This window comes from Globicephala melas, chromosome 12, assembly GCF_963455315.2.
Source record: "Globicephala melas chromosome 12, mGloMel1.2, whole genome shotgun sequence".
In the NCBI taxonomy this organism is placed as follows: Eukaryota; Metazoa; Chordata; class Mammalia; order Artiodactyla; family Delphinidae; genus Globicephala; species Globicephala melas.
This window is the reverse complement of record NC_083325.1, coordinates 71,583,318-71,603,151: the sequence shown is the minus strand read 5'-3', so window position 1 is coordinate 71,603,151 and position 19,834 is coordinate 71,583,318. Positions and strand designations below refer to the sequence as shown.

At 40.7% G+C, this 19,834-nt stretch overlaps 1 protein-coding gene and 1 long non-coding RNA gene across 13 annotated transcripts in view; one reads left to right on the top strand and one right to left on the bottom strand.

The window, feature by feature from the left end:
- The window catches only part of ITSN2 (intersectin 2), a 158,936-nt gene extending 142,886 nt beyond the window's left edge, over nt 1-16,050 (bottom strand). For 2 of the 12 annotated variants that reach the window (XM_060309823.2, XM_060309822.2), the window contains exon 1: nt 15,893-16,048. Coding sequence is in view for 1 of the 12 variants with exons in the window: in XM_060309819.2 (XP_060165802.1) it covers nt 14,971-14,977 (7 nt within the window). In the remaining 11 variants the exon portion in view is untranslated. Of the gene's footprint in view, nt 1-14,970; nt 15,038-15,133; nt 15,206-15,431; nt 15,540-15,578; nt 15,645-15,777; nt 15,838-15,892 lie in introns of those variants that run through there. The other 10 variants (XM_030858252.3, XM_060309812.2, XM_060309818.2 and 7 more) reach the window with 10 other exon arrangements.
- Nucleotides 16,051-16,256: 206 nt separating this feature from the next.
- The window catches only part of LOC132598214 (uncharacterized), a 63,320-nt gene continuing 59,742 nt past the window's right edge, over nt 16,257-19,834 (top strand). The window contains exon 1 of the long non-coding RNA XR_009566109.1: nt 16,257-16,385. This is a non-coding gene — a long non-coding RNA (uncharacterized lncRNA). The remainder of the gene's footprint in view (nt 16,386-19,834) is intronic.

Here is a 19,834-nt window from a genome sequence, read left to right as displayed (position 1 = left end):
GGTACGTGGGCCTCTCACCGCCGCGGCCTCTCCCGCTGTGGAGCACAGGCTCCGGACGCGCAGGCTCAGTGGCCATGGCCCACGGGTGCAGCCGCTCTGCAGCACGTGGGATCCTCCCGGACCGGGGCACAAACCCGCGTCCCCCGCACCGACAGGTGGACCTTCAACCACTGCACCACCAGGGAAGCCCTACACTACATCATCTTTTAACCCTATATATAGCCAATATCAATCACCCAGAGCCTCTCCCTCGTCAATTTCTTAGTCTATTTTAAACAATATTAAGTAACAAGTCTGTTTTACCAAAAACATTTATCTGAAATTACCAACCTCATCTCAAATCCAACCATGCTACATCCAGTGCTAAAACAGGAAAAGTATACTCCACACACACCATACTGCAGAGGCCTAAAGAGACTGAATCCAAACTGATGCCACACCAGAGCAGGGTCCACATGGGAGAGCTTCTACCGGTTACTGGTAAATTCCAATCTCCACCAAAACACAAACAGAACAAGAGAGTAAAGGAAAGAAAAACTAGTGGCCAATGGATAGAAAAGCATTCATCCATTTTCTTACTCTGGCAAGCCAATTAACTCTTTTTTTAAAATATCAATACATTTCAAGTAAAGCATGCAATCACTGCAGCAAAAATAACACTCTTAAATAGAACATCCCAATCATTCAAGAAAGTGAATATGAATAAATATGCAGTGAGGACTTTAAAGGCAAACTCCAAGTTCTGACAGGGACAAAAATTACCAGGGAAGAATAAAATAGAGATATTCTAACATGGAATGAGTCACACTTTAAAAAAAAGTGTATCCAGAAAACATCTATCACTGAACAGCAACACCTAACCAAAGTAAGGTCTCACTTTCCCCAAATACTTCAAATCACAAATTTACAAATTCTCTTCACCCATCTGAATTCTTTAATTTTGAGGGGTCATGGACTTTTTTTTTTTTAAAGAAATTCGGCAAACCCAGTTTCTCTCGGAAAAAAACACAAATGCACAAAATGTGGCATACAATTTCAAAGGTTTCAGGCTTCTAAAGCCAATCTGTGGACTTTCAGAGATTCATGTAGTCCATAGTTAAGACCCTTAATTAAATGTACACTAATACCCATTTAAAAAAATTATTAGAGTGGGATAGAGTGAAAAAGAATCTGTCCAATTATGTAGTCCATTCATTCTCAAACTATTCTAACCATGGCCCACCTAAGTGGAACAAGAGATCCAACCTAGCCACTTGCTCCTATTTTCCAGTAGAAAAATAACTCCATGATGAAGAAATTATAGCAATGAAACAGTTACACAAGAGCAAAATGGTCAACAAAAGTAAATCTAACATAAGTCTTTAATTACAGTTAATTCAAGAGTAGCAGAAACGGGAACCAAATCAAACTCAAGACAATCCAATGATGCAATGAAAATAGTATCCATCAGTGTGGGCGTGCATAGTAGGAATTTTTCAATTCAATTCAGTGCTGCCAAAGTTTTGTAGAGTTAACAGATTTCTTAGAAGAAAACTAAGAAACCTCAGGAAGCTCTAGAAATTGGCTAGTTTTAGTTTATGAACACTAAATTTCAGTAATCCTTAATAACTCAGATTATAAGTAGCCTATAGGAATACATAAAAACCAAAGACTGTAAACGGAATAACAATAGCCCCCAAGAATTGAGGAAATGACTTGCATTTTACTTTCATTCATCAGAAAAAAGCCTTCCGACCTAGCATATGTCTTGAACTTATCTGGGAAGCAGCAACAGAATCCAATAATTTTCAACCACCGTGATTCTGTGATTCTGCTCACCAATAGTATAAAATCTAATCTCCTACTAAATTGGATCCCTCATACCTTGCTGGTGAGAATGTAAAATGATTTAGCTGCTTTCAAAAACAATTTGGCAGTTCCTCAAAATGTTAAACATAGGTTACCATAAAACTCAGCAATTCCACCCCTAGGTATGAACTCAGGAGAAATAAAAACATAAACCTATGTCCATACAAAAACTTGTACACGAATGCTCACAGCAGCATTATTTATAATAGCCAAAAGTGGAAACAACCCAAATGTCCATCAACTGATGAATGGATAAACAGATGTGGTATACCCACACAATGGAACCTTTGGCCATAAAAAGGAACTAATTACTGACACGTGCTACAACATGGATGCACTTTAAAAACACTATGGTAAGTGAAAGAAGCTAGTCACAAAAGACCACATATTCTATTTTCTCATTTATATGAGGTGTCCAGAATAGGCAAATTCATAAGAGACAGAAAGTAGATCAGTGGTTCCCTAGAGCTTGGGGTATTGGAGGGAAATGGAGAGAGGCTGCTAATAGGTATAGGGGGTTCTTTTAGATGATGAAAATGTTCTAAAATTTGTGATGATGCTTGTACAATTCTGTGACTCTAATAAAAACCATAGAGCTGTAAACTTAAAAAGGGTGAATTTTATGGTTTATGAATTATATCTCAATAAATCTGATTTTTTTTAAAAAAATCTGATCTTCACATGGCATACAAGGTGTTTTAGGGTTTATCTTCTGCCTACTTTTCCACTCTTGGAATACCTTCCCCTTCCACCTCTGCCCCATCTTATTCCTATTCCCTCTCTCTCTGAATCTGTGTAACTACCTACCTTCTCAGTGACACTTCTACCTACAAAAGCTTTCTTTGCCACATTCTCATTTTATCCTGTATATATCTCCATTAAACTACATACCAACTAGTAATGTAACCTTTGTTTTCATTCCTGCCCACCTCTATTAGACTGTGAGTTCCTGTGAATGTCTCTTCATCTTCATATACCTAGTGCTCAGCAGTCAGTCACATGGTAGGTACTAAAATATCCTTTAATAAACACAAATGCTTTGACTCAGAGATTAGCATCCTTTCAACTGCACTGAGGACAAGCAAGTTGACAGTCTGGAACTTGAACTTTGAAAGCAGATCAACCAATTGAGCTCTAATCCCAGGGCAGTTACTTCTTAGTTTAGTAGACTTCCACATGACATAGCTTCAATTTCCTAACCTATAAATGTGGATAATGCCAGGCTTTTTTAAGGCTCAGCTATCACGTCTGTAAAGCAACTGGCACACACAAGGCGATCATAAATGATGGCTATTACTACTATTATTTCAACATGATTTTCAACTATAATACAGTCAGTCCCCTACATATGAACCTTCAAGTTGCAAACTTTCAGATATGAACATGTGTTCGCATGTCCAATCACGTTAGTTCACATGCCGGGTGTACACTGTCACGTGCGTGCATCCTCTACAAGTGGTTGTGCTTTTGTGTACTCTACTGTACAGTACTGTATAGAGTTCACTAGTACAGTATCTTTATTTCAAGCCCAGCATGTCCGGAAGAAAGCGTAAAAGCAGCACTGACGTAGCTGGTACTGCTAAGAAGCGCCAAGCGATACCGATGGAAACAGAAGTGAAAATAATTGAGAGAGTGGAGCGACAAGAGGAAGAAGAAGTGACTGAAGAACCGAAGAGATTCATGACACAGGAAGTGGCAAGGGGATTTTCTTTATTTGAGGAGGCAGTTAGTTTTTGATGCACAGGACCTGAACGTAGAATCATACATGAAGGTTGCAGCAGCAGTTCAGAATGCGATCCAGTGCTACCGTGTCATCTATGACGAGAAAAAAAGAGCTACTACCCAAACATCACTGGATCGTTTTTTTCACGAGGGTAGACAGAACTGAATCCAGCAAGGAACCAGAACCTGTGCCATCAACTTCAGGCATGGGTGAAATTGCAACTTGCCCTCCCTCTCCTATTGCTGATGATCCTTCAGCTCTACCATCTCCCACCTCCTCTCCCTCCTCCAGTCAGTAACTCTCCTTGCCTGTTCACTTGATGCCAGCCCCTGTATGCCAGCTGTTGTATTGTACTACTGTATTTGTCAAGGTACTGTACTGTAATATTAAACATGTTTCTTTATTTTGTTTGTTTTTTATGTATTGTTTGTGTGAAAAGTATTATAAACCTATTACAGTACAGTACTATATAGCCAATGTGTTAGTTTGGTACCTAGGCTAATTTTGTTGGACTTAGGAACATATTGGACTTACGAACACGCTCTCAGAACGGAGTTCATTCGTATGTGGGGGATCTACTGTAGTTGGCTTGATTTCGCTGAACTGGTATAACAAACCACAGTTGTACCAATTACTAATAAAAAGGACATGTTTTTCTTACAAATATTGATTATATTTGAATAAAAGGTGACCACTATTTCTACCGAGAGGCTTAGGGCCCCAAATACACAAAGCATGTTGAGACTCAAAAACTTCAAAAAGAGAATTGTTCTATACAAACTTAGTTCTTAGTTCTAGTTCTTCAACTTAGCATCTTCAGTTTAAGATGTCTGAATATAAATTGTAAGTTTGGACTTTTATAAATGTTAAGTTTAGCCCACAAAGAATCAACCAATAAACGGGGCAAAAAAAGAACTGGAATGGTAAACTAATACTGAAGTAGCTAGCGCTCCAATAATATCAAAGATTTAAATTAAACCAATTTTAGAAGAATTAGTCAACAACACTGAACAAGACAATTCACCCACACGAAGGGGGAAAAAACATCTAAGAATAGCTTGTGACTCAGCCTGCATTGCTGTAAGGGGAGGGCTGGGGGTGCTGGTTATTTGGTCTATTCTCTTCTATCAGGACTAAATATTAAAGCAAAATTATTTACTTGAATGAGAAGTACAGAGGGAAAAAATTCAGGTAGATTCTTCACCTTCAAGTAAAATATCACCTCTCTGAAATAAAGATAACTTTCTAAGTTTTGAAGCCATGCAAGAAAACACAAAGGAAATAGTAAAAATTCATTTATATAAGTATTTTAAACTTCTGTTGAAAAAAAATTAAAAGATATACAATTGGAAAAAAATCACAACAAATATGATAGCCATTATTTTTAATATACAGAGAACTACTAAAATAATGAAAACAAATAAATAGACAATTTTCCAAAGAGGAAATAAAACTGGCTAATAAATGTTAACATCACTAATAATCAAGAAAATACAAATGAAGTTCTCTTTTGTTTCTCCTTATAAACTTATTAAAAAAACCCCACAACAACAGACACTAGACAGTAGTCAGGGCTAGCAAACATGAGAAGAGATGAGTACTACAGACATACTCATGGGGGTGCAAACTGGTAGAGCTCTTCAGAAGGCAGTGTGAAAATATACAGCAAGAATCCTAACAACGTTCTTATCCTGTAAGTCAATAATTTCATTTCTGGAAATCTGTCATAAGCAAATAATAATAAATGTGGGAAAGACTTTACTTACAATGATATTCACTGCAGTTATTATTAGTTACTACACAAAAAAATTGGAAATAATATAAGCATCCAATAATAGGAGGACACACTGAGCCAAGTATTATGGTGCCACTTAAATTCATAATGATATGTAAATTATATCTCAATAACCTACTTTTTAATAAACAATTTCAGCTAGACCATATAATAACCTGGAAACTGGTTATGCTCTTATAACCTATGATATACTATAAATGTGTATTTATCATTATTAAAAATAACAGCGGCTAACGATCACTGAATACTTACCAAATACCAAGCCTGACACTCAGGTCTTTACTTCTTGTCACTGTTATCTCATTATCACTGATATCCTCATTATCAGGGCCATCCTAGAAGTCTGAGGCCCAGGACCACTCACCCACTGTGAGGCTAGCCCAAGATAAATCACACTTTAAAGGAGGTCTCAGTGTAAACATTTTCATAGGCCCCTTGAGAATATTAAAAAAAATAGTTTGAAGTTAAAATTTAATTATTTCAGAAAAGAAAGGTACAGTACCCCTGACTCACCCCCCTCCCTGCAACCACAGCCCAGAGCAGCCCCAGCTGACCTAACCAAAAGACAGGTCCGATTATTATTGTTACATTTATTGAAAAGTCATTATGAGATGGTCACACTAAACATACATTATCTCTTCATCCTCATAACAACTCTAGGGATAAATATTATTAGGAAATCTCCACTTTTTAAAGAAAAGAAAACTGAGGCTTAGTGAGACTGTTACACTCACAAAGCTAATGAAAGGCTAAGTTGGAACTAAAACCCCAGACAGCACAAGCCATGTTCCTAACTACAGTGTTGTATTGTAAAACATGTACAAAAATATATATGCAAAAACAAAGAGAAAAGAGAGCGTGGATGGGAGACACCAAAATATGGTTGTCATTGGTTGTTGGACTTGGAATAACTTTTTTCTCCTACTTTTTCTCCCTCTATTTTACAAAGTTTCTTCAATCAGCATGCATTATTTTCATAATGAAAAAAAGTTTCAGTTACATGATGAGACATAAAGAGGAAAGGAATTTGAAAAAATATCAAATTAAATGACAAATAAATTACGTTGTTAATATATAAAGTGCTCACTTTTTATTCTTCTAGATCAGCAGTCAGTATACCTCAAGATTAGGCTAGTGGAACAACAGAATGTCCCTTAGTCTCTTATCAAAGCTAGAAGAACAGAAACGTAATGAACCCTGGAGAAAAAAGGAGTTGAGATCTTATCCAGTGTGCTGACAGCCAGGGAAAGGTGTGCAGGAACCCAAGTCTCCACGGACAAAAGCTGCATGGTTCCTTCTCTTCCCAAGCCCAAGGCTTCTACTTCAGGCAAAGGCTGCCAGTGGGCCTACCCCACCAAGTCACCAAACTTCCCTGGGCATTTCAAGATCTTACCAAGTTTACACCAGGACCCTCCAACTTCCCCTGTCCCCTCACACTGAAAAACGGGGGAAGTCAGAAGAGAAACTGAACACTTTCACAGTAGAAGAAATCTAGAAGGAAGATTTAACTATTCTGAACACTAGACCAGGTATGCTGGGTGAAAGAAGAACTTATTTCATCAGGCTTTCCCAGAGGCAAGGTTGATAATCCTCAAAATCACTCTAAATAACTTGCGGTTCCCCGAATGGGGAATTTCCACATCTGTTTTCACTCGGTTTTAGTCTCTGGGCCCTCCCTCTCTCCCTCCTTCCCCACGGGCCTTCAAAGCGCAGTTCCAAGGTTACTTCCTCAGTGTAAGTTTCTCTATTTTACATATTGGGAAGGTTGATTTCCTTCTTGATATCACCAACGTCATCATGAGCACCTTTAATTCAAATCAACAAATCTTTACGGAGTCATCAGAGGTATAGCACCTGTATAAGATGTGTAAGCGCAGGGAATACACAAGAGGAATAAGACGAAAACTGAGTATTGCATGTAAGTGCTATAGGTATAAAGAAAAGACAGAAGATGGGCACCTAACTTTGCCTTAAGACTAGAAAGTTGTTAGATGAGTAATCCCAGAGGAAATGAATCCTAAACTAATGAAGAACTAAACAATAGGTATCACGCAGTAGGCTAGGAAAACAGATTTTTAGGAATTGGGAACAGAAATGGTCAAGGACACAGAAGAAAAAACTGTCTGAAAATTTAAAACATAATGTCAGAGGTTTGTAAATGGAGCTAATAATAGCACCTACATCACAGGGGTGTCGTAAAAATTAAATGAGTTAATAAATATAACGAATTAGAATAGTGCTACACATGGGGATTACAACATAAATGTTAGCTATTATCATTATCATTGATAAGAATCAATTTACAAAACTAAGAAACAAACTTGGAAAAAAATTTACACCTATAAGCAAGAGTTAATATTCTTAATGTATAAAGAATTCTTAGAAATAACCAAGAGATGAACATGCCAATGAAGTGAGAAAAAGACAAATATTTCTCAAAGAAAAAAAAATTTAAGTATAATATTATTAATATTCAGTGAAAGAAAAATTAAAACAAGGGTTTTTATCAAATTATTAGATTAAAGAAAAAAAAGCCAGTGTTTCTGAGGATGTGGGGAATAGGACTGATTATATCTGGTAAGAGAACACTTTGGTACTGACAAGTTTTTCTAGAAGACAACTTGGCAATACATTTACATGGGCCTTAGGAAGTGTCCATACCTTTTGATCCAATACCACTGCAACTACTAGAAATTTATTCTAAGGAAATAATCATAGACATAAACACAGATATGGTTACAAGGATGTTAACTGTGGCACAATTTAAAATAACAACAACAAAAAAACTATAAACTACCTTAATGTTAGAGAACCAATATGAGACAATGATATGAGCACAGTATATACAGTCAGACTAAGTTCATAACCTACGGCTGCCACTTATTGGCTATGGGATCTTGGGAAAATTACTAAACCTGTCCTTGCTCAATTTTCTCAGCTGTAAAATAAGTAATAAAAGAACAGGTCTTATAGAGAGTCTGAAGACTAGATGAGCAAAAATATGTAAAGTGTCTCAAAAGTATTGATAACCAGGATATAGTAAATGCACAATAAATACTAGACATTATTAACATACCGTAGTAGCAAGCCAATAAAAATTATATTGTAGATAAATATATAATAAAGTAGAACCATGGTTTTTGATAAATGCTAGTAAGCTAAAAAGCAGATTATATAAGCAGAGTATATAATTCCATTTTTCCCAAAGAAAAATTTCTAGAAGGAGATCTACTAAAATATTAACACTGAACATTTCTCCGGGTAATATGAATTACGGACTATTATTTTCTTCTTTCAACTTCCCTGTAGCTTTCCAGTTTTACACAAGGAACATGATATTACTCATCACAATAAAAATGGTACAAACAAAAAGTCTATAGAATTTTAAAACAAACACAACATAGCACTTTTAGAAAAAACCAAATTAAGGTATCTATTCTAAACTATTTGATAAATCTCTGCTCTAGGCTCATGTTGCGCCTGAGGTTTTTTGTTTTTTGTTTTCTGGCTTAAGTTACTAGAAAATAGAAATATTAAGAGATCTGCTGGGTCCAAACCAAACAGTAAATGATAAACATTTCTGTTAAATACAATGACCTGAAATACTATTAAATTTACTCATAAAATGTGTACAATAATCCTTCCCCAATCTTGAATTCCTTAATAATTTTGAATGAGGCCAATTTACTTCTCTCGATTTACCCTCACCCACCTACCCACACATTCCCTAGCCTCATTTCCTACCTTACTTTTCTCCATGGCACTTAACAAATTCTAACTCCTAGACATTTTGTCTCTGCTCCCCCCCTTTTTTTTTTTTGCGGTACGCGGGCCTCTCACTGTTGTGGCCTCTCCCGTTGTGGAGCACAGGCTCCGGACACACAGGCTCAGCGGCTATGGCTCACGGGCCCAGCCGCTCCGTGGCATGTGGGATCTTCCCAGACCGGGGCACGAACCTGTGTCCCCTGCATCGGCAGGCGGACTCTCAACGACTGCGTCACCAGGGAAGCCCTGCTCCCCCTTCTTGAATAAAAGTAGCACAAGGGCCAAGGTTTTTGTGTATTTTTTTCACTGTTTATATTCTCAGTGGTTGGGCCAGTTCCTGGCATGTAGACACTCATTATTTGCTAAAAGAATTAATTCAATACCAAGAATTACAAGTGATTTCTATTGGGTTTAACTTTTTAAAGAGGAAAGACAGTGTTTGAGAAAAAAGAAAAGAAAGTTAAAGCAGGTGGCAGAAAAGGTGGGAAGAGGGGATTTTTTTTTTCATTGAAGCCCCTGGAAAGACAAAGATGGGGTAAAGTCAACTTAATGAGGAAAGCAATAGCAAAGATGGATTTAAGAGAGAGCTGCTGCATGTACTTTTTCAAAATGGGATTACCACCAGGTTATGAAGACTATAAAACCCAGGTATTGGAAAGTAGTGCTCAGAAAGTTTTGGGTTATCTGTCTCTAACCTAAATGGCTCTTTCCATCTCCATCATCCAAGTGACTTAGCTTTCTAGGACCCAGTGGAACCCCGGATCCTGGAGGTAGGAGCTAGTATGCTGGAAGAAGGCGGCAAAAACTCCAATTAGAATCATGGAATGAAGACCAGACACCAAAAGAAAGGAGAGGTGGTGAGGGGAAAGCCTTCCAATACAGGTTGTCTAAGCATTTCACTGGAACTTTAGCAGAGGGAAAGCCTAAAATGTTTCTCGTGAGGTGAATAGAGTAAGGGAAATTAAATCTCAAGTCTTAACCATGGCTTCTCCTCTACAATTCCGGTTTTTAGGGCTTACCACAAAGTCAGAGAATGAATGCTACACAAGTGTTCCCAGCCTGCATCATTCTCAGCAAACTTAACTAATCCTGAAGTTCTCACTTATATTCACCAAAAAGTATCTCATACTTACTAAAATTAAAGTCACCTAATGTTACATAAATTGAGAAATTATTAACTTGACCTACTTAATTCTTATATTTAAGCAGTCATTCTTTTTTTTTAACATCTTTATTGGGGTATAATTGCTTTACAATGGTGTGTTAGTTTCTGCTTTATAAAAAGCAGTCATTCTTAAGTGTGAAGGAGGAGGGGTGAGGGGGTGAAGAAAGTGTCCAAATACATATTTTAAGCAAAAATAAAATGATAAAGCAACAGTTATCAGTGTCCTCCTAACTGTCGGAGCAAACCCTGCTGGGTCCTTATCTGTATGGGCTCTGCAGTTTCACACTGCCACCGTCCTTGATCATTCTTTCCCATTATCAACCTCACACTAGCCAAGCACTCCTCACACTGAAAAGTAGAAGTTATTTAAGCATATGGATTCAAAGACTTTGAAGTAATAATCCAAAGCTGTTGTTTCTTTTGCAGATATACAACATTTTCTTCTTTCAGGCTATGTTTCCCCATCTCCCCACTGCCCCAAATTAAGGGGACTAAAAGGGCAGATTCTTTGTTGGGAGATGGGATTGTGGCTAAATTCTACTCTATTTTCCAGCCTTCTTTTAGGAATGGTAAGATTAAAAATTAAGGGCTAGGGCTTCCCTGGTGGCGCAATGGTTGAGAGTCTGCCTGCCGATGCAGGGGACACGGGTTTGTGCCCCGGTCTGGGAAGATCCCACATGCCGCGGAGCGGCTGGGCCCGTGAGCCATGGCCGCTGAGCCTGCGCGTCCAGAGCCTGTGCTCCGCAACGGGAGAGGCCACAACAGTGAGAGGCCCGTATACCACAAAAAAAAAAAAAAAAAAAAAAAAAAATTAAGGGCTAATCATCATCAAAAAATCTACAAACAATAAATACTGGAGAGGGTGTGGAGAAAAGGGAACCATCTTGCACTGTTGGTGGGAATGTAAATTGATACAGCCACTATGGAGAACAGTATGGAGATTCCTTAAAAGACTAAAAACAGAACTACCATACGACCCAGCAATCCCACTACTGGGCATATACCCTGAGAAAACCATAATTCAAAAAGAGTCATGTACCACAATGTTCACTGCAGCTCTATTTACAATAGCCAGGACATGGAAGCAACCTAAGTGTCCATCCACAGATGAATGGATAAAGAAGATGTGGCACATATATACAATGGAATATTACTCAGCCATAAAAAGGAATGAAATTGAGCTATTTGTAATGAGGTGGATGGACCTAAAGTCTGTCATACAGAGTGAAGTAAGTCAGAAAGAGAAAAACAAATACCCTATGCTAACACAAATATATGGAATCTAAAAACAAACAAACAAAAAAATGGTTCTGAAGAACCTAGGGGCAGAACAGGAATAAAGACGCAGACATAGAGAATGGACTTGAGGACACAGGGAAGGGGAAGGGGAAGCTGGGACAAAGTGAGAGAGTGGCATGGACATATATACACTATATACACTACCAAATGTAAAATAGATAGCTAGTGGGAAGCAGCCACATAGCACAGGGAGATCAGCTCAGTGCTTTGTGACCACCTAGGGGGTTAGGATAGGGAGGGTGCGAGGGAGACGCAAGAGGGAGGAGATATGGGGATATATGTATATGTATAGCTGATTCACTTTGTTATAAAGCAGAAACTAACACACCATTGTAAAGCAATTATACTCCAATAAAGATGTTAAAAAAAAAATTAAGGCCTAAAAGGCTAATTTCTTTTCCAGTTACTAGGTTAAAAAAAATTTTTAATAAATAAAAAATAAAAAGGAGACTAAGTTTAGTTTTGAAATTTCTCATCGACATAAGTTGGAATAATAACAGGTAACATTTATTAAGCACTTATACTGAGCAGAAGTCACTGTGCTAAGCACTTTATATTATATACAACAGCACTATGAGTTGGTAATGTTACTTCCCCCATTTTACAGATAAGGAAACAGAAGCTTAGAAAATTAAAATAAGTTGCTCAAGGTTGCTATTTAGTGTTGGAGCTGGGAGCAGGAGGCTTAACTTGAAAGCCTGTACTCTTATCTACCACAGTTAAGATAAAAATAAATAAAATTTTCATTGAAACACATAACATGAATATGTATTAGTGAAGAAAAGGATCTAGAAAACATGAAACTGTTGCTTAAGTAAAACAAGTTAAATGTCTGCCATCTGGTATTAGATCCCTAAATATCTACCATAATCACTGCTAAACAGCTTCACAAATAAATAAATCATTCAGTGTCCTGATATAGCTGTGAAATTAATTTTTAAGTGAATCTCTCAAAATAATACATTTGCAAATGAAATATGCTGCCCTCTTAGAGTTGTAAAAATACATTATCTCTTGATGTATTCACTGCCCTACTTCTATTTCTGCTGTTTCCTCCCCCCTCCCCCACTTCCTCTCTGCCTTCAGATCCTTTAAGGCCCGTTCAGTTCCTCCTTCTCAGCAATACCTATATGCACACACTTACTCAATAGGACTCTAACATTAGTCGCTGTGCTCTGTAGTTAAAGGATGACAAAAAGTCAGGAATGAACTCAAGTAAAAGATACAGCGTTTCTGATGCATCTTCATCTTTAGAACTATTCTTTTACAGAACTAATCCTAAACATGATTTTTCTACTTCATACTTGGAATCCACCTTTAACAATTAACACACAAAAAAATCTGCCTTTTTTAAGCTTTTCTTCATAAATAGTTATTCCATACATTTTTCCATAAATAAGGTATTGAAAAGATCAGAATATAAAAAAGAAAAACAAGAAAATGCACTGTTGTATGGTAATAAAATACCCCATTTTGAGAAATGTAATTAGTTTATTTTGAATCATTCCTGGAACTTGTTAATATAAATGCTTTACAAGTAAATATAGTATATAAAAATGCTAGTTACTTATCGATGGAATAATATGTACTTTCATTCATCTATTCAACAAATATTTATTGAATGCCCAAATAACCTTTTGTTTTTGTTTTAATTTCTGAACCAAGATGAGTGTACCAGATAAGGGAACAGGTGCTGAAGTTAGAAGGATCCTGGTTTGCAACCTGGCTCCTGTACTTACTAGCTCAGTGACCTAGAGCAGCTCAGTTAGCCTAGAGTAGTCAGTTAACCTTCAGGTTAACATTTCATTTATCTATTTGATGGGAGGGAAAGAACTACTCATAGGGCACAGCACAGGGCCTGGCAGGCAGTAAGTACTCAATAAATGACAAGAATGGTAAATACATTTTAATACTGAGGAAAGAAGCTGAAAAGGGAGATGGCCAATAATGGTCTTTTTGTCTTACTAGAAAGAAATTTGTGAAACTGTATTAAAGATACAATAAAATAAAAATCTTAGGGTTATGTAAGAAAATTTCCATTTTAAAAAAGAGAGATAAGTATATAGAGTGAAAAAACTAAAAAATAAAGATAAGGAAGAAAGAAAGAAATGGGTAAAGAAGATCTTGAAAGCTACTGAGTTTGGGTGACGGATGTATAGAGGTTCCTTTTACTATTCTGATTCTGTGAAAATACAAAAATTTTTAAAACCATAATTCCAATCCCAGCACATGCCTAACACATTTCCTCATATTCAGGAGAGATCAGGATTTTATCCTTGAGATGTGCTGAACTAACAATAGTACCTCCCTGCTCAATAATTCAGTACAGGTCAAGTTTTCTCAGACAATTCTACCTTTCGTTATAAAGGTAAACAAAAGGAACAATTACATGCATTAAAGTATAAAATGCAACCTCTTCTGAGGCTCATTAATACTACACTAAAACAGCAGCCATGCACATTTTTTCCATGTCCTCTAAAAAAACCACAAAATTCTGTTTGTCCTTAAACGAAGCTTTTAAAAACAACTTGCACCTTACATACTTTTGAAATAATAAAGGATATATGTCAATCATATCTCAGTAAAGCTGGGGGAAATAAAGAAATGACAAGAAAATCGTAGGCACAGCCAAAGAAACTTAGCACATCAGAACTGCTACTATCTTTAAATTTTGAGGGACGTCATTATTAATTTATGTAAAGGTTCTACTTTATGTTTCTAGATTGCGTTTAGGTTTTACCACTGATTAACAACATAGCAAACAAGCACAGGGAGAGAGGCAATTAATTTTCTTAAGAGGCTTAAGAGGCTTAACCTACAGAGTCTAGGCTACCTAAATTAAGCTGACTGGGACAACATAAAATTTCAAGGCACACCTTGCCTATTTCTGGTTAAGCAAGTAAACACTAGTAAAAAACTAGAGCATTTAGTAAAGCAAACATTTTTGTGTTAACCTTAATTCCTATCACAAAGCGGTTGGCTCCATCAAAAATATTCCTAATTCCTAAACAATACAAGTTTCAAATGAAGCATACTTGCCCTCAGCAATCATTCGACGATAAAGCACAGGATTAATAAATCCCAATACAGCATCTTTCTACAAAATGCAAGGCCATCTGCAGTTTCAGCCTCGGTTTACCCATTCACTATGCATATGCAGGCGTCTTTTAAAAAAAATTATAAAAGCAATAAACTTTACTCTGGTCCAAGAGATTACATCTCTCCGTGCTTCCTGTACACCCTGGGAAGTCAATAGCACTAAAGTCAAATTGTAACATTTCCCAACTTTGGTTTAAGGTGAGCGGTGGACGCCGAGCATCCGCCCACTGGCCTCTCGTGACTCGGGCTACTTTGACGCACCAGGATGCGGCTCACCTGACATTCCGCACCAACCCTTACCAGGAAGGAAAACCAACTCCGTGAAAATAAAATGGGGCTCCGAGGAAGCATGCGGGTGCCCCTCAGGGCTGTCTCTCTTCTGCCCGCACCCCGAAAGCGAGGGGGCTACGCCGCCCTCGGCCCGCCGCGGCGTCCGCACCTGCCAGAAGAGGCCGCGGCCGGGGGCCGGAGCTCGGCCGTGGAGAAGAGGCAGCCCGGCCCCGGCCTCTCGTCGTCCGCCCTGGCCCCGCCGCGGGGGCAGGAACCCGGCGCCGGAGGTTTCCGCCCGGCGCCGCCAAGCCCGCCAGGGGCCTAGCTCGGGGGCCGCCCGGGCTCCCGAGGGCCCGTCCGTGTCGTGCGGGGCGCCCAGCCCGGCCCGCGAGCCTCCCCGCGGCGGACGCGGCGGCGTCCGCACCTGCCCCGCGCCCTGCGGCAGGCCCGGCAGCAGCTTCACCCACCTGGCGCGCCACCGCGCCTCCCGCACGTCACAGCGCGGTCCCGCGCCCCTCGGCACCAGCGGCGCGGGCGCGGGCGGACGCCGGGAGACCCTGCCCAGCAGCCGCCGCCGCCGCGGCCGCTTCGTAGTCAGGCTGCCGCCAACGAACCTGTTGCGCAGCCTGTCACGGCCGCTCGGGCTCCGCGGCGCCGCCTCAGCCCCACAACAACATGGCGGCCGCGGCCTCCGCAGGAAGCCGGGGGGCGGGGTGGGAGGCGACGGTCCGGGCGGCTGACTGCCCGCCCGCTGCCGGGCACCGACTCCCCCACCCTCGGGAACCCGAAATTGGCCCGGGCGCGGCTTCTCACCCCCAGAGCCCCAGGGCAGCGGACCCCGCGGGCCTGGTCCTAGTGTTCCGCTCTCCCCTCGGGGAAGCCCCGAGGCCCGGACGCGGCAGCCCTTCCTGGAGGGGCGCCTACCCACCTGGCTCCTCCTCCGCGAGGTGACATATTGAGGCTGGGTGGTGCTTTTCCCGCCACCGCAGACCCCACAGTTTTGGAAAAGGGCCAAACGGTGTATGGTGCGTGCCTGCTGCACCTCCCGTGGCGCTCTCCCTGGAGCCTTCTAACTCACTACAGTATCTTCGCCGACCTGGGAGCTCGATTCCCCTGGAATGGGGGGTGGGGCGGGAGGAGGTTGTTCCCACCCTTGTTCATGGGTGTGTTACACGCCTTTCCCTCAGGTAGCGCAGAAGGACTCACTGTACCCAACGGTCGTCCATGCAGCGTTCCTCACCCTCCTCCATCACAAACAAAAAAGGGCAAGAGAGGGGCCTTCCAACCCTCATCCACGCTCAGAGCAACTGCCCCGTATACTCTGGCCGAGCAGTAAGAAATTAGTCACCTCTCCGTGAACTCCACCACCTGAGGGTCTGCGGATGCTGGACGTTCTTCCCCGCCTGATAGCTGCCTGACAGGTGAAGCTCAAATTGTGTCTCTTTTTTCTCCCCTTTCAGCTCCTAGTTTCTTCGCAAAAGACTAGATAACACAAGTCACCGCCATTTATGGAGGTTTTGCCCGTGACACAGCGCTCCTACAAGAGAAAGCCTTTTTGTTAGTTGGGGTTAGAGGAGTCGGTGGTTCCTCTGGGCATAACAAGAGTGGGGGTACGAGACCCAAGAGCTCTGTTGGCTTTCAGAGGCAGGGGCGAGGCTGGTCCCATGTGCAAAACTCATATCCCCATGACTTGTTGGAAAGGGAGAAATCTGTGCAGATCAGATGATCCCATGGCTTGCTTTCATTCTACCTGTTGGGGCATGTGAAGGTAGCAAGGCTGGCTTGAGAGGCATGACTCCAAAGCCCAGGCCTATCTGAACTAGTCAACCAAGTCATGTGAGGAACTTAGCACACATCAGTGATGATAAACAGGCTTTTCCTGCTCTCACACTCAGTGTTTTTCCTAACTCTTGGGTTTGGACCTGACCAAGACCTGACAGGTCCTGAGCTTCAGTGACACAGAGAGACCTGACTCCTTTGCATTAGCCTAGGAAGTCCTTTATCTACTAGAGACCAGTCAGTCTAACCCTTATCTGCTGAGGGCTAATCAGTCTGCAAACAAACCACCCAAGCTAGAGGTAGCACTCTTGAGCACATGGTCTCATTCCCTTGACAGACATCACCAGTTAATTGTGATTCCTTTCAGAGCCCCTACTTCAGTCCAGGCCTCTGAATCCTTCTCAACATAGTGCTCCAGAGAGTTGGCTTGTAAGGTGAAACCTGTTTGTTTGTTTTTTTGCGGTACGCGGGCCTCTCACTGTTGGGGCCTCTCCCGTTGCGGAGCACAGGCTCCGGACGCATAGGCTCAGAGGCCATGGCTCACGGGCCCAGCCGCTCTGCGGCATGTGGGATCTTCCCGGACCGGGGCACGAACCCGTGTCCCCTGCGTCGGCAGGCGGACTCTCAACCACTGTGCCACCAGGGAAGCCCGAAACCTGTTTTTAATTCCCGATAGGCAGATTGTTAGCCAGTCTCCATTTCCCTCCCATCATTTGATCAATGTCATTTGTGTTTCTGGGTTCTGGACCGGACCTGATACAATTCACCCTGAGTCCTCTTTCTTTCTGAAGGAGGAGCCAAATCCTTGGCAAGACAGAAATGAACTTTATAGAAAGGAATGGTTATAAAGAAGTAAAAAACATTTTAAAAGTCTTCGTAAAATAGACCAAAAAGCTAAGAACCTCTGATGGAAATTGAGGTCCTGAATACAACTGGGAGCCTATAGTACCCCAAACAATCAAACAATTATATCCCAGGGTTCCATTCAGAGCTCTGAGGCCAGTTTGTCCATCCTATCCTACCCTTCAGCATTGATGATTCACTAGGTGGTACCTCCACCATCCCAGTTCTTTGACTTCCTCTTCTCTCCATAGGGCACACCTTGGAACTGTATCTATAATTTCTCTCCTTAGTATTTCCCAAATCCCACCATCTCTTTTTTTCATCTCCAGCACCAACTGGAAATCAGATACCTGGAGGAACTAAGTAGTACCTAAGGCATATAGATGTACCGGCCAAGTCTAAAGAAGTTTAGGAATTATTGTAGGGTGAGAAGTTAGGTAGGGGGCTAGGTATGTTGCATTTCTCTTCCCCAAGTTCTGCCACAATTTAGGATAGATTCAAGGCGTGTTGCTGGTAACCTAGCTTTTACCATGGGAGCATTTAATCTCAATCTGTTTTCCTTCCCTGCACTGATCCTCCCTCCCAACCATATATATCCTATGTTCTAGCAATCTCTGTTTCTGTTAGTTTTCAAAGATTCTGTCCTTCACCCCATTCCTACCCAGTCAACCCACATAAAAATTCATAGTAATGGAAAGAGGCTAGAGTAGAGTACAGAAGCAATTCCAGACTCTAAGCATCTCATAAGATCAATATAGAGTAGGAAGAACTTGGAGCTCATATGTAATACCTCTACTAGTAATAAATCTCCCAAGACAGTGGTGTAAACAATTTATAAAGAAATTAAGAGAAAAGGGGCAAAAAATAGTTTTTAAATTTACTCAGAAACTTATTTTTGATGTGCTTCATTCTTTCCTGATGATCCAAGTTTCCATCTGATAATATTTCTCTTTAACTGAAGAAGTTCTTTTAGTGTTTTTTATAGTGCAGGTGTGTTGGCTACAAATCCTTTTAGTTTTATTTTATCTGAAAATATTTTTATTTTGCTTTCATTCTTGAATGATATATGCCCTGAATATAGAGTTCTGGATTGACAGGGGAGTTATTTATTTATTTATTTAAAAATTATTTATTTATTTTTGGCTGCGTTGGGTCTTCATTGCTATGCACAGGCTTTCTCTAGTTGCCAGGAGTGGGGGCTACTCTTCGTTGCAGTGCACAGGCTTCTCATTGCGGTGGCTCCTCTTGTTACAGAGCACGGGCTCTAGGCACGCAGGCTTCAGTAGTTATGGCACACAGGCTCAGTAGTTGTGGTTTGTGGGCTCTAGAGCACAGGCTTAGTAGTTATGGCACACAGGATTAGTTGCTCCGTGGCATGTGGGATCTTCCTGGACCAGGGCTCGAACCCGTGTCTCCTGCATCGGCAGGTTTATTCTTAACCACTGCGCCACCAGGGAAGCCCAGGGGGGTTTTTTAGTTTCAGCATTTTAATGATGTTTTTCCATTCTCTCTGACCTCCATGGTTTCAGATGACTGTTGGCTGTTGAGCAGATCATTTTTTTTCTCTGTGTAATATGTTATTTTCTCTTGCTGCTTTCAAGAGTTGCTCTTTGGCTTTGGCTTTCAATAATTTGACTCTGATGTACATCAGTGTGAACTTTTTTGTGTTTATTCTGCATGGTGTTCATTTGTAATCTTGTATCTGCAAGTTTCTGTCTTTCATCAAATTAAGAAAAATCTTAGCCTTTATTTTTTAAAATACTTTTTTTCTGCGCCATTCTCTCTCATCTCCTTCTGGCATTCCAGTTACATGTATATTTGACTATTTGATACCATCTGGGGTTCATGTAAAATGTGCTTTAGCAGTGGAGCAGTGTTCCACACTGAACACCAGAAAAACCTGGCTCTACCCTCCTGATCCTCAGGGCATCTGGAGATAGAAGTGGTGGGCAGTATGATTCTAAAGCTGTGCCCCCTCTACCTTCTGTCTTTGGTAGGAGTTAATCTGCCTCTACTGTTAGCAACTGTACTTTCCAGCTAGGGTGTCTCTTCTGTTCTCCTGTAGAAAATAACACAACCTCACAGTCTTTCCGTGCCACTACCAAACACACACACACACACACACACACACACACACACACATACTTATATACTGTCACATTGATTCTATCCCTTCTGAGAAATAGATGGAAAGTAAGGTTTGTCCCTTTTTTAGTTTCTTTTTCCTCTTAAAGCTCACACGAAAGAA